This window comes from Belonocnema kinseyi, chromosome 3, assembly GCF_010883055.1.
Source record: "Belonocnema kinseyi isolate 2016_QV_RU_SX_M_011 chromosome 3, B_treatae_v1, whole genome shotgun sequence".
Lineage (NCBI taxonomy): Eukaryota > Metazoa > Arthropoda > Insecta > Hymenoptera > Cynipidae > Belonocnema > Belonocnema kinseyi.
Window position 1 is genome coordinate 61,163,299 of NC_046659.1, and position 16,081 is coordinate 61,179,379.

Here is a 16,081-nt window from a genome sequence, read left to right on the forward strand (position 1 = left end):
ATAAACTCTTTTTATAATATGTGCCTACCAACTAGCAGTAGTCTTCACAAATTAAAAATAACTTCCAAATTCGGAAGAACCTTTTAGGCATGATAATGCCACACGTTCTTCAATTTTAGAAGAAAAAATCTCAATGTATTTTTAAGTACTTTAAGGACCAACATTTTAAGCACAGGACATTACAAAAAATTTTACTGTAGATTTCCTTTCAGGTTTAAAATAATTATACTCCATGCTATCTACAATGATACTCAATCATAAATTTTTGAAGCAATCTATAAGAACATATTTTATATCGTTTCGTGCATGTTTCGATAACTTTGACAGGATTTCTTGCCTTTTTCCAAGTTGATTGGAGCATAAATTATCACCAACATGTAAATTATTCTCACCGCAGAAGATCCTCTCGCAGACGGTGAAGATTTGCTGCACTAAGTCCATTACTCGCTTCGCCAGGACTCGTTGAACTCGCCGGTTCCGGTCGAGGTGGAGGCATGGCCGAAGCTAGAGCTTGCAACTCAGACTTCAAAAGCTCCTTGTCTGGTTTATGAAGCTTAAAGCGTTTTCGCCGTCGAAGAAGAGATCCATTCTCAAACATTGAAAGAGCCGCAGGATGCAGAGCCCAATAAGCTCCTTTTCCTGGCCTGTGGGGACCTCTGGGTACCTGTAATTACAATAATCAAAAATAATGAGCACCTCCAAAAATATTAATAAATTTGTAGTAAATCAATATTGAAAATTCCACAAAACTCACTAATACCACACAAAACTCCCAAGTAACAAATTGAGCTGCAAAATCGCATCAAAACGTTAGAATTTCAAAAAATACTCCCATTTTATATTAAAATAATTTAATGCGGAGCGATACCGGACATATACTCAAATCTTCTTTAGTAAAATTTAAAATGTTAGCCTTCGTTAGGCACCGCTTGAATAATTATGTCAAAGTTTTACCTTAAAATAGCAATGCAACGTGTCCAGGCAAAAATAACTTTTGGGACAGAATTTGAAGTAATTTTTTAAATTCTTACCTCTAAAATATAGAACTCTACTGTTCATTTTTATCTTTTTTAACTCAATATACGTAATATCCGTGAATTTCAAATGTTCATAAAATTTTACTAATATTAATTAGCAATATTTCATTTTAAATTTGCATTTTTGTAAATGTGTGTCCCTAGACATTTTACGTTCTTTTTTATTTGTAATATCTAAACGATGTAAGCTTAAATTTTGAAACTTCACTTTATTTTGATTTGATATTAGTACTTTACTGAAATAATTTTAGAAAAAATAATGTGTAAGTGGTCAACTTTTTGGCAATCACTTTTAATTACTGTTTTAATTTTTAATACCGGGGAAAGCATCATATGGTGCTAAATTTAGTTTCATTTACATTATATTATTTCATGCACGCATGTAGCACAATGTATTTTTTCACACAATTGTTATTAAACTGATCCATCCTTCGCAACAAAAAACTAATAATTTACTCAGTCGGTTGTAAATTTGTTTTTGTCTATTCTGAAAAATTAGGCTGATTGGAATTAGCACCACTGAACATTCCACGCTTCAATAATGAGCAATTTTTATGTTTAATAACATAATTTTTCTACGGTTTAAGCTTATAAGTTGCATCATCTTGAAACTTACGCTTCAAGATGTAGGAATAAGTAAATTATTTAAAACTATCTTACAAAGAATGTTGAATAAACTAGATGCAAGCATGAAGAGCATGGGCCTCAAAATTAACGCAAATAAAACAAAAACTATGGTGATATCTTATATTGCAAGTTTTAACATTATATATCGCATAATTTTGCAATCTATAACGATAGATTTTAAATTTATTTCGCTATCACATTGTATTTCTTCTTTTGTGATCTCGCGAGGGTTCGAGTAGTGAACAAATGATCACAGGAAAAATTAAAGATAAAGTTTACATCGATTCCAAGTGAAAGATTCACCGGAACAAACATTAACCTTGCCAGATAAACTTCACATGAATCGAAGATAATTTCCGATTTGTAACCTTGCCTGGATGATCTTTCATCGTATAATCGCTCCATTTTTATTCCAGGTGTAGTGAAAATTACGACTGTCCCATCTATCAGTTACATTTTGCGTCGACGAGTTCAGAATTATTTTCCTCACCTCAGTTGCAGGTCTTACCTGCAGCAATTTTTAACTCTTTTCTGTGATTGTTTTGAATCTAGTGTTCCGATTTATAGCTCGAACTCACTCATACTCTGCCTTTTTCCCATTGCTGCTAAGAACGCCGTATAGCAGACGACAGCAACAAAATTCAACTTTATTTTTTTTTGTGATATTAGTGCAATATAATATCGTACAAAGCTCTAGGACCTAATTGTACGTTATCATATTGTGATTTTTTGCAATATAGAAGTTTTGCAATATCATTGTGCGATATCTTTTTTTCCGTGTACGTTGGTAGCTTATTTATTAGGGACGGGAAGATAGATGAGGAATTAGATAGACGCATAAACAAAGGTAAAAAGCTTATTGATAGAGCAGGTCCCCTTATCAGAAGTAAAAATATATCAAATAAACCTAAAATGGCAATACATAATTCTATATTTATACCGACTGTACTATTATACGGTAGCGAGACACGGACTTATAAAAAAAAAGATAAGAGTAAAATTAACGCAATTGACATGAGATTCATGTGCATAATATGCGGGAAAACCATGATGGACAAAGTAAGTAACGACACAATTCTAAAAGAATGTGGTGCAGAAGAGATGCTAGTAGACACATGGGAAAGAAATCGGTTAAGATGGTTCGGACATGTTGAGAGAATGCCAAATGAATGACTAACGAAACAAGTGTATCAAGGTAAAGCAAATGGCAACGTGCCCAGAGGTAGACCGCGGAAAGAATGGTTAGAATGTGTGAATGAGACCCTACTTAGAAGAAACATAAGAAGTCATAGAAACACGAGAGCCTGCATGAAAAAATGCATGGACATAAAAGAAGCTAGAGAAGTATGCCAGGACAGGAAAGTATGGCGGCAAATAGTTAATAAAAAGACTGTCAGTAGAGTGAATGACGCCTGAAACAAAAGACTTTGGCCACTAATGTACCCAAGTGGGGAACCTTACATAACGACTTCGTGAGGTTCTACGCTTGGGGTGATTGCTAGAGAGATTGATCAGCATCCTGGGTCGGAGCAATGTTGCGGAACGAACGTGTTATTTACTTAAATAGCACGAGAATTCTAGATCAATCTGAAAAATCTCTATCCCTTCCACACACTACTCCTTTCCTCTACCGAGTGAGTCACGCCTACCCCGAAAGGGAAATGGCTTAATGGTGTAATAATAATATGACTAAACTCAAAATCCGAGTTAAGCACGGTTTCGTCCATTGGTTGTCTTGGCCATCAGCATATCTCGGAGGCATTCTAATATTAGGCACCAGACGCGCGTGAGTAACTGCGCACTGCCCCTTTGTATCTAGGCTGCTAGTGTTTTACTTATCGTTGAGCAGTCTAATAAAATAATTTAATATGCGTTATTTATCAGGGTTTATATTTTTTTAAACCTAAGTAATTTTAAAGATTCACGTAAATTCTTTATCAATTCAAAAAAGAAGACAATTCTATAAGTGTCTTTATTTCCCTGCTTTACTGGTGATTCTATCCCATTTTTGTCAAATTGACTTTAAAACAGTAAACAAATTACTGTTTAAAATATTTAAAATCCAATATAAAGCATATATTCTTCTCAATTTGCAGTAAAAATTATAACTTTTGGGACACCCAAACCATTCCTCGAAAAATACTGGAAAATAGAGTCTCACGATAAAAAATGAATTTTTTATGGCGCGTTTTAAGAAATTAAAAAAATCAATAATTAGCCCACAAATATTCGCAACAATATTTTTCATCCAAGACCCTTCCTCTTCACTCTAACGACTCTTTCAAGAGAAACAATCAATTATAATTAAAATTCCTTTTAACAAAATTTATCGATAAAAAAATTAATTTCTTCTCCGCGTTTAGATATTCATCAGTATCATACACGACATTCACGATTTCCATCAGATGTTGCAAAAACTGTAATTTTCATTTTCTGCATAATGAAAATTCAATCAATAGCCTTTTTATTTTAATCAAAAAGGTGCAAAGAAAAAGTCCCAGAAAAATAATGTCACAATAAAGTCAACGACAATCTTCGCACAACTTTATAAAACATCCCTCAAATATCTACGTAAAATTAATTATTCCATTATAAAGTTAAAGCGCAAAATTAACATGCGTGTGTGTATTAAACATGAACTTTATCAAATTATCATTAAATTAATATGCAGCTACAAATTGCTAACATTTACAAGCATTGATATTCCTTCACCTGACTCAACTCATGCATATAAAATTCTTTTTTTTCGCCATTTAATCTCTGTGGTATATGAAAAACAATCGATAGTAACTATTGAGCATCATGTGGTAGTTGCTATACAAGACCGGTAGTAATATCAGTAAAATTATGCTGCGCCGTTAAAATTAATAATCGACGCAGAAGTCGTGTCACATATATGGCGATTCAATGACGCAATGACTATTATAATGCTAATAACAATTAGGTAGTAATAACGAATCCGTATGTGCCTCGCTAATACCGTTACTTTATTGCAGTCTGCGCTTGAGCAAAACACCTTAGATTGTACAATTTATATGCACCTCTATAGTATGTATTATTAATGATTTGTTTGAGTTTTCTACTAATATAATTCTATTGCAGATTGTTGGTTGATTAAGCTATACACATAGTAAAAAAAATCGCATGGAAAATTGTGTAAATTGAAATCCAACATAAGTATTAGATTTTTATCGTAGCAAACATATAAGAAATATACACATAAACTTGTCTAAATCGATAAACCGTGAGGACTCAAGATTTTATTTAAAAAAATATATCTTTAAATTATTTTTAAATTATTTTTTATATTAACCACAGGTATTAGCTTGGAAACCTTTGTTTATTTATTAAAAATTGATTCACTATGGCTAGAAGACCTAATTTATGCAGAAATTAATGATTTATTCAAACAAACTAAATGCAGTCAACTATAGGATTTTGTTGAATGAACAAAAAAATGTCTGAGTATATAACTAAATTAAAAAATCGGTACTACGCGCATATTCTCTCTAAAGTAATACGATAAGGTTCCTGTGAAAAGGCAAGCTTCACAGAAAAAAACTAAGGGTTCGAAATGTTGCATGTAATTCGTCAGGCAGAGTAACCGGGAGGTGGGTACCCCAATCTGAAGTAAACTTTCTCTAGTGAATCGCAGATATCTCCAGGGGAGTCCGCTAGAGTCCTGTAGCCAAGGACAGTTTACGTGAGCTTGACAGAATCAGCCAGAAAAAACTAAAGTTAAATTTTTTTGCATGTAAAATTTACATGCTATTTGGCGAAAGTTGATCCTACGATGGAATACAACTGTCGTCTCCTACATCATCAGCAGCAATAGAAAAACGAAAATGTATAATTAAATTCGAGATATGAATCAGAACCGAGAAATCAGAACTTTTCGAACGTTAGCATTTTTCGTGAAGTCTTAACGAAATCATGTAAAATTATGAAAAGCATGGACTGGTCACGTTGAAGTCGTTGTAGCAATGATGAAGGCAGTAAAACTATATTGAAGTCGTAAGAATAAGGAAAGAGTCATCATACAACGTATTGAGTCAGCAAAGATGAGCGTAGCGTCGTGCGAAGTCAGTACCGAGTCAGTAAGAAATCAGTACAGAGTCAGTACGAAGTCAAAACGAAGCCATCGAGGTCGAAATCGAGTGGTATAAAAATAATCGAAAATGAAGGCACGCTGCAATGTAAAGTACGCGCCGAGTCAAACCGAGCCATGAAGGCAGGACGAAGTCAGAAAGAAGTCGACAGTCATCCCTTGAATTCATCGAAGTCAACAACTAACGAATTCAAAAACTAGAGTCAAACGAAGTCACGAAAGTACGATTGAAGTCGCACGACATTGTAAAAATATCGTTACATTGACTTCAGCGGAGTTCGCAAACACCACATTTAAAACAACCATTCGCTTTCTTTATTATTATTTAAAAAATAATAAGACCTACCGCGGACAATTTTTTTAAGTGTGCTATTTTTTTAATTTGACAAAGTATAAAATTGAAAATGTTTTCTTATAAAAACTGTTAAAACTTACTTTAAAAAAATCCTGGTTACCTTGCATTCATAATTGTTCAATATTTAACGGTTCCATTTATAGTTTAAAAGCGAAATATTTTAATTTACAAGGGTTTAACACACAATTTGAAATTTTTAATCTATTCAATTCTTAACATATTTGAACTTAAAATTGGTTAATTCTTATTAAATATAAAGCTGTTGATTCCGATACTCTAATTAGCAAAAAATGAAGCACTAACTTGCCTTAGTAATATTTTCGATTAAGTATTAGTCATTTCTTCTTTTAACGAAAAGTTCAAAACTAGAAAGAAGAAAAACTAAAATGCAACTAATACTTACAAACATAGTAAACATTTTTGCAACAGTAAATTAAAGGTTCAGTTCGACAGTATAAAGTGGAATAAATGGTGAAAATGTTGTCCACCCCTCCCACAACCCCACCATGGAACCCTTTTCAAGCTCCCCCAAACATTTTGCAAGATTGCGTAGGGCCGGCCATACGAATCACCTCGGCCTTCTGATACAGCAAATATTATTGTCAACTGTATAATCGCTACATGGTAAAATATACCTAATCCAGATCTAAGCACATTATCATACTTTGTTAAAGCCTTCTTTATGCAGAATTGCGTAAATAAAAAATCTTGTAGAATATTCATTACTGGCAAGCTTAGTGCTTGCGATATACTTTTTACCTTGGTGATTTTCCTTAAATATAATTACAGGTAAGTATAATGATATTATATGTATATTTATACAATGTTAGGGGCAATTGGAATTACACATTCATTTCCCGTTCTAAATTGTGCAAAATAAAAACCCTTTTTCAGAGAATAGTAATAATATATTCTGTGCATTGAGAATAAACATAAGGGAGATGAAAATCCTGTACATCGAATTTACAAAAATATTCGCAATCCATTCTTCGCTTTAACTTTTGACAGTTTCACGTTCTCAGGGTATTTATACTTGAGTTTTTTTAATCTGTTGTTATGTTCACGTATCATAAGTTTAGCCTCAAAGCAAAACTTACACCACCACTCAGAAAATGTTCGAACTCTCTCAAAGTACTTCGCGCAGGAAAATCCTCACTTTTTAATACACTACTTTGATCTCCTTATATCTATTCTTCATAGCCGAGATTAAGGTAAGTTGTAAGCGAGCTGAAAGCGAGCTGAAAGCGAGCCGAAAACGACCCGACGGTTCGCACTGCAAACTTCATTAAAGTATAACTACTTACATTCAGCACCTGCTACACTCAATATTTGTTGTCACAAATGTATAGGGAATTTCTTATTTAAGAAACAATCAAAACCAATTTTCTGGGAATTTCCGAAACTTTTATTTATTTTAGAGTTTTATGTATTAAGTCACATTCATAGGTCGGCAATCTGGATACGTCCGTTCGTTTTCCAGCAGAGAAAAAGAGGATCTTTTTCACAGAATATTTCTTGAAGTTTAAGAAATTAATAGAGAGACAACCAAAATTCGAATTCTTTTTTATCACACTACATTTAAATTTAACCGTGAAATTTTTGCTAATTAAATAATTCTTATTATTATAACAATTAAGTTGTGTTTCTGATACAGTAGTGCTCAAAGGTCAAGCTTTCGAATTTTTTGATGAAGAAGACTATTGGATTCTAGTGCGCCCCCAATGAAGGCCCTGAGCAGTATTGCACATGCGTGAAGAGGAGTACCTCATTGGTAGAGAGAAGAAAATAATTAGCCATTCTCTTGAATCTCTATTCCTCACCAATGAAAATACTCTATTTAGCGCAAGCTTACTAGTACACCGGGCAATCATTGGAAGTACTGACCCAAAAGTTTCAGTGGCACCAGAAGTATTTGCAAAATACAGTCATCACTTCTCGCCCATACACCCACGACCGTGGAAGCAGCAGCAGATCTTCTGCCGCAACATAAGAATCTTCTGCGGCAGCACTGAATCTTCTGCCGCAACAGCCAGATCTTCGGCCGCCGCCAAGTTAAAATCAGAAAGACAATTATAATTATGACAGTTACTACATGTACCGAAATTTCGGTACGAATAATTGAATCTTTTTAGTGCGATCAGTGGAACCTGGAAAAAATAGAATATTTATACCAAAAGTTCGATGCAACTATTTCCATTTTGTAAACATTTACACTTCAACGCTCATTTAATATGAGAGGTGCTCGTATTTGGAACAAATTACCGTCAGTTTTAGAAATGCTCCGTCACGATATAACTTCAAGCATGACCTTTTACACATCTACATCATAACAGTAATTTCACTTTAGAAATAACCTATTGGTAGGACATAATATAAATCCAGATTAAAATACATCCTGTTAAATCCGTCTTACTACACTACTTTACTATTAATGTTTACTTTCTCATCTAATGAGAAGGTATTGGTTTTATGTAAAATTTCACTTTGTCGGTTTTCATAAAATTTTCACGTTTTGAGACCCACTGATTTAGAAAAAACGATTTTTACGAAGGTGTTTGTCTGGTCTGTAGTCTGTATTCTGTAGGCACGATAACTTAAAATAAAATTGATCAGATTGGATTGTGCTTTGGCAAACTTTCTTAAGGCCTAAAAAGAAGGAACAAGTTCGTGAACCAGCTATTTTGGATCAAAATTCAAAAAGGCAACACGTTTTCAAAATTTTTAAGACAACATTTTTCAAGATCTCAAAATTCTATGAACGGTTATTCGTAGTACTCAGAATCCCAAACAATTTATCCTCATGACTTTTTTCTATAAAAAGAAAATCATTAGAGTTAGAGCATTTTCAAAATCCAAAAAACAAACTAAAATGAAAATTTGAAGCCAAACAACGCATGCTATGAAAAAAAGTCATGAGAAGAAAAACGTTGATTTTTGAAAGCCCTACAAGACCGTCATAACAACCTTTTCGATTTGGTCGAAAAGTTGAAAATTCAAAATTTGATCGTACCTCAACTTTTTGAAACCACATTTTTTCAATATTTTAAAATTCTATGAACGATTATTTATAGTACTCAGAAACTCAAACAATTTATCCTTATTACTTTTTTCTATAAAAAGAAAATTATCAGAGTTAGAGCATTTTTCAAATCAAAGAAACAAAGTAAAATGAACATTTCAAGCCAAACAACGCATGCTATGTAAAAAAGGTAAGAGAGGAAAAACGTTGATTTTTGAAAGCCCTACAAGATCGTCATAACAACTTTTTTGATTTGGTCGAAAAGTTAAAAATTCAAAATTTGATCGTACCTCAATTTTTTGAAACCACATTTTTCAAGATTTTAAAATTCTATAAGCGGTTATTCATAGTACTCAGAAACCCAAAAAATTGATCCTAATTACTTTTTTTCTCCAAAAAGAAAATTATCAGAGTTAGAGCATCTTCAAAATCCAAAAGAAAAACAAATAAAATTAACATTTTAAGGCAAAAAACGCAAGATATGATAAAAAGTTAAGAAAAGAAAAACGTTGATTTTTGAAAGCCCTACAAGATGGTCATAACAAATTTTTTAATTTGGTCGAAAAGTTGAAAATTCAAAATTTGATCCAGCTAACATTTTGAAAACAAATTTTTTTTCAGGATTTCAAAATTCTATGAACGGGTAATAATCGTACTCAGAAACTGAAAAAATTGATCCTAATGACTTTATTCTGTAAAAAGTAAATTATCAGAGTTAGAGCATTTTCAAAATCCAAAAAAAAACCAAATATAATTAACATTTTAAAGCAAACAACGCAAGATATGATAAAAATTCAAGAAAAGAAAAGCGTTGATTTTTGAAAGCCCTACAAAATGGTCACAACAAATTTTTTAATTTGGTCGAAAAGTTGAAAATTCAAAATTTGATCGTAGCTAACTTTTTGAAAACAAATTTTTTTCAGGATTTCAAAATTCTATGAACGGTTATTTATCGTACTCAGAAACTTAAACAATTTATCCTAATGACTTTTTTCTGTAAAAAGTAAATTATCAGAGTTAGAGCATTTTCAAAATAAAAAAAAAACTAAAATGAACATTTTAAGCTAAACAACGCATGATATAAAAAAAAGTCAAGAGAAGAAAAACGTTGATTTTTGAAAGCCTTACAAGATTATTGTGACAACTTTTCTCATTTGGACGAAAAGTTGAAAATTCAAAGTTTCATCATGACAACAATCTTTAAAACTACATTTTCACAAGATTTTAAAATTCTATGTGCTGTTATTTATAGTACTCAGAAACTCAAACAATTTATTCTTATGACTTTTTTCTATCAAAAGAAAATCACCAGAATTAGAGTTTTTAAAATCCAAAAAAACAAACTAAAATGAACATTTTAAGCCAAACAACGCATGATATGAACAAAAGTCAAGAGGAAAAAAACGTTAATTTTTGAAAGCCCTACAAAATTATCATAACAAAATTTTTTGACTTGGTCGAAAATTTAGAATTTTATGCTACGAAAATAATGCAAAATCCAAAAAGTCCGTTTTTTGGTTAAACTGTGCAAGATACGAAAAAATTGAATGAACTAAAATTACGCGCCCTAAAAAGATCTACAAATTTTTTAACAATCACTTTTCGATAGGACGCGTGGTTTTTGTTTTTAGTCGTAAAAAAGAAAGTTAAAAATTAAAAACTGAAAATAAATTAAATTTTTGAGCTAACGACATAAGCTACAAAAAAAAATTCTTTATCCAAAAAAAGGTTACAAAGGACACGAAAGACGAAACAAATTTTTAAAAAAAGTTTCTTTAACCAAAAATATCTAGAAGTTTGTTATAAAATCTGATTAAAAAATATACATAGTAAACAAAAATCTGCCCGCTTTGCAGGCACGTTCTTATAGCGCTCTGTGTGCGTGGCTAACAAGTTTGAACGCGCCTGTGGCGCGCGATTATTGATTCACGCGCTTCACGCTCGATGATGCATTCACCTCGCGATACACGCTCAGTCTTTGCGTTTACCCCACATTTGTGCGCAATTTTTAAAAAATTAAAGATCAAAACATCGATAACTTCTATTTGGTGATTGAGAATCCTTTTTTTCAAACCTCCTTCAGCTTTAACGAACACACTCTCATTATGTATCTCGTACTTCGCATTCGATTTTGTCGGAAGTGCAAACTTTTCTGCATTATTACATTCTCATCAGAGAAGGTATTAGATTTGTGTAAAATTTGAGCCCCCCAGTTTTTGTCGAATGTCCACGCTTTGAGACCCCCTGAATCCGAAAAACAGGTTTTTACGAATGTGTCTGTCCGTGTGTCTGTATGTATACATATATGAATGTATGTGAGTATGTATGTATATATGTATGCATGCATTTGCGTGTATGTGTGTATGATGTATGTACATGCGTGTGTATGTATGTATGATGTATGTATGTGTGTATGGAAGTCTGTCTGACTATCTGTCTGTTTGTCTGTCTGTCTATCTGTCTGTCTGTCTGTCTGTTCGTCTGTCTGTCTGTGACCACGATAACTTTTGAAAAAAGTAATCTATTAGCCAGCCATTTTAGATGAAAATTCAAAAAGTGTACACATTTTGAATATTTTTGAGACCACTGTTTTAAAAATTCTCTGTATGGTTATTCATAATATTTAAAAAATTTAATAATTATTCCTAATGACTTTTTTCGAAAAATCAAAAATTACTAGAGTTATAGCATTTTCAAAATCTAAAAAAAAACTAAAATGAACAATTTAGGACGAACAACGCATGATACGAAAAAAAGTCTAAAAAAGAAAAAAATTGCTTTTTGAAAGCCCTACAAGATTATGATAACAACTTTTTCAATTTGATCAAAAAGTTGAAAATTCCAAATTTGATCTTACAAATTTTGAAACCACATTTTTTCAAGATGTAAAAATTCTATGCACAGTTGTTCATAGTACTTCAAAACTTAAACAATTTATCCTCCTGACTTTTTTCTATAAAAAGAAAATTGTCAGAGTTAGAGCATTTTTAAAATCAAAAAAACAAATTAAATGAACATTTCAAGCCAAACAATGCATGCTATGAAAAAAATTCAAGAAAACAAAAACGTTGCTTTTTGAAAACCCTACAAGATAGTGATAACAACTTTTTCAATTTGGTCAAAAAGTTGAAATTTCCAAATCTGATCGTACAAAACAATTTTTAAAAACCACATTTTTTCAATATTTAAAAATTCTATATACGGTTGTTCATAGTACTTAGAAACTCAAACAATTTATCCCCATGACTTTTTTCTATAAAAAGAAAATTATGAGAGTTAAAGCATTTTCAAAATCCAAAAAAACAAACTGAAATGAACATTTTAAGCCAAACAACGCATGACATGAAAAAAAGCCAAGAGAAAAAAACCTTTGCTTTTCGAAAGCCCTACAGGACAACGATAAAAACTTTTTTAATTTGGTCGAAAAGTTGAACATTCCAAATTTAATCGTAAAAAAAGAATGAAAAATTCAATTTTTTGGTCAAACTATGCAAGATACGAAAAAAATGAAAAAGCTCAAATTGCGCGCCCTGGAAAAAAGTACAAATTTATAATGCATCACTTTTCGATATAAGCTACAAAAAAAATGAGACAAAAATTGTTCATCCAAAAAAGAGCTATAATTTTTGATAGGACACGTAGTTTTTACTTTAGTGGTAAAAAAAATCATTCAAAATAAAAATATTAAATTTGTTTGAAAAAACGACACAAGGTATGAACTTAAATTACCAGACAAAAGTTGTTCGCCTAAAGAGATCCATAAATTTATTAATTATTTTTCGATTGGACGAGTAGATCTTCTTTTAACTGTAAAACATAAGATAAAAAATGCAAAAATGAACTTTTTGGAAAAAGCACAGAAAAGACGAAAGAGGACATAGGCTCCTGGACCCTATGTAAGTTCCTGTATAAGACCCTATGCAGATGCGCAGTTGTTTTTATTTAATCGTAAAAAACAACATTAAAAATAAAAAATTATGAAAACAAGGAAATAAGCATTAGTATGATTCAATTTTTATGCATATTTTAAATTGTAATGATATACATTTATTGAAATTATACATGTTTCAGAGCAGCTTAGAATACAATTTAAAGCAAAATAAGAAACAAATACAAAAATAATCATGATAAATACAATTTGCTTTTTATTTTGCAATTTTTCAATAAGTAATTCCAGGCAGAGTTACGTAAAAAATGTATTATAATTGATATAAAAGTTTTGTGTATAATGTAGAAAAGCTTACATGCTGGACAAAATCGAGTGCGAAGCACGAGATACGTGATGAGAATGTGTTCGTTATAGCCAAAAGAGATTTAAGAAACGAGAGTTCAAAATCACAAAATTACAGTTGTCGATCCGTTCACCTTTGATTTTTTCTTATTTTATTCATCATTTACAACTCTTTACTAATTCTGCCATACATATAATATTCATCAATTAGTGCTTGTGATTATATATTTTATTATGTTTATTCAGTTCTGTATAGAAGACTAATTAGGTTTATTAAAAAAACTGGTTTTTACACCAATCGATAGTTTTCTTTTCGATAATACAAAAATATTATTCTTATATCTGAAAAATTCGAAGTGTCATTAAACTGCAAAGTAAGATCTTATATGGAGTTCCTTCTCTGTACGTTTGACATGGTCGAATCTTTTTCCAGAAAAAATAATTAACACCTGATATTTTTCAATTCTTTGTCCAGAACGCAATTCCAAATTTCCATCAACCTATTTCAGAATAACGAATTGTACAGTCGTAGTTATCAATGCACTAATTGTAAGATACAAAAAAAAACTTATTTTGGAAATATTCCCCAAAAATTGATTCAACCGAGAATATTTGGCAGTTTTTTAGGTATTTACTTTTCACGTACAGTTCAATAAAGTTAATTTACTTAATTTTTAATAGAAAAAGGGGGACCTTAAAGAAATGAACATCAGTGATAACTCGAAGTTGAGAAAAACGGATGGTGCAAAGAAATATATGGAATATAGGTTGAGAAAAATATTTGAGTATGCTGAAATTTGTTTACTACTCGGCTAAATGTGACTGGCATGTAATTTAAAGAGCACCATGTACTACCAATTATCTAAGCGACTCTTAACTTGGTAAGTGATGAAATAAAAATGACCACTGAAAAGAGTGAAAAGTTAATAGTGTAGCTGCTTACGAGTCCGTCAACCACATCACAAATTAATGAAGCAGTCACCGGACTCGAGTTTCCGAGGTTCCTTTGCTTTATTTTCGCAAACTCCACAATTATTTCTCTACACCGGAAAGTACATTTTTGCGCAATTATGTCAAATTATGTCAAGCGCTTATGTATACCTCTATAATATATATTTACAATTAACTTGCGAAGCTCAAGAAAGTTTTCCATTGGATCTGTATACGACATTTGAAATTATGTGATTAGTCTCTGTAAAACTTCACATAACTTTATATGCTTCTCATTTTGGATTAAATATACTTTATGGAGGAAGTACATAATATTTTTATGAAACTTTTGAATTTATTTTTCCTGATGGTCTTTTTGTATGATAAAGATGACTACTGTAATTATTACAGTTAAAAATATGAAGTCTATGAAGGCTCTCGAAAGATTTAAAACATGTTAATTAAAATGTCGTTATACATTTAGGTGTACGTATGATATACAATTTATTTTTATAACATAGGAGGCTTTTGACAATTAAATACGACATGTAATCCAACGTCTCGTCGTTTTGCGTGCGTACATTCGTGTGCAGGTGCCTGCCCATTCTGGCTGTCTCTACTGCGAATGCCAGAATGTCCTTTTAAATAAGCATTCATTGAAGCAGAAAGAAAACGATTTATCAAATAGTGTAAACACTTCACTTACGTATTGCCAACTCACTGGTATTTACTATGTACCATATTATCACGATCAGATTCAAATCAATAAAAACAAAATGGCTTCATCCAATAATTGAACCTCTCATTTTTTCAATGAACCTGCGGAAATTGGGTTTCAAACCCGTGTTTCCAGGCCAACTTTAAACTAAATATAAAAGCAAATTTCTTACTTAAAATTTAGTTAAATAAAACATGTTATCAAACAGAAATTAATTGTAAATTTGATTCATCTGAAACGATTATTTTTTGACGATAAATCCTGAGATTCATGAGTAATATATAAATTTATGGGCATGAATGATCTTGAAAGGGAGATATAAGTAATACCGACTTTGAAAGTATCATAAAATTAAGAGCCATGTGTTTACGAGGGTTGAAATCTTTACAAATGACTTTTTTCGTGTTTGGAGTAATATAATGAATAACGTTTAGTTTGCTTCATCGTTTCTCGCAACAAGTTGACCATTTGGCAGGAGGGTCAGTCGAAATCCTTATGAAAATAGGTTCAACGTGTTCGGTAGGAGGTGCAAAAGTGATCATCGCCTTGGCAGGTGCGAAACAGATGGCAAATATAATAATACGTACGTACCCTTGCAAACCAACACCTCGCCCTGTTTTCACCTAACATCATGCCAATGTAGCCAATAAATAATAACAAGAATAAAAATGCATGCTGAACAGCATTGTATTAAATTAAAAGGGTCTTTATTATCTTCAGAGTTATCATCGCTACTGTGCAGTGTGAACGCCTTACTAAAGCTCACTTACTGTTTGTTTTAGAGAACGTTTCTTTATACTTAAGCAAAACGTCATTACATTGGATACATACTTCTCTAAATTGAATTTAAAAAATAGTACAGATTGAAAAATGCATTTGTTTTATTTGATAGAATTGGAATATATGTCTTATAAATTAATTAATTAATTGCTCTACACGGTAAAAAAATTGAGTTGTGACAGGGATATTATTCCTTATTATAGCCAAACATTTAGCTGAAAACGAACGAAGGAATTTATAAAGATCCCTGGATCAGCGAAAATGAATATCCTTGAC

The 16,081-nt window shown here is 31.7% G+C and overlaps 1 protein-coding gene across 1 annotated transcript in view; it reads right to left on the reverse strand.

Moving 5' to 3' along the window:
• The window catches only part of LOC117169384 (forkhead box protein Q1-like), a 27,584-nt gene that overhangs the window by 5,490 nt on the left and 6,013 nt on the right, over positions 1–16,081 (reverse strand). The window contains exon 2 of the mRNA XM_033355741.1: positions 393–664. Within this exon, the coding sequence (XP_033211632.1) occupies positions 393–664 (272 nt within the window). The remainder of the gene's footprint in view (positions 1–392; positions 665–16,081) is intronic.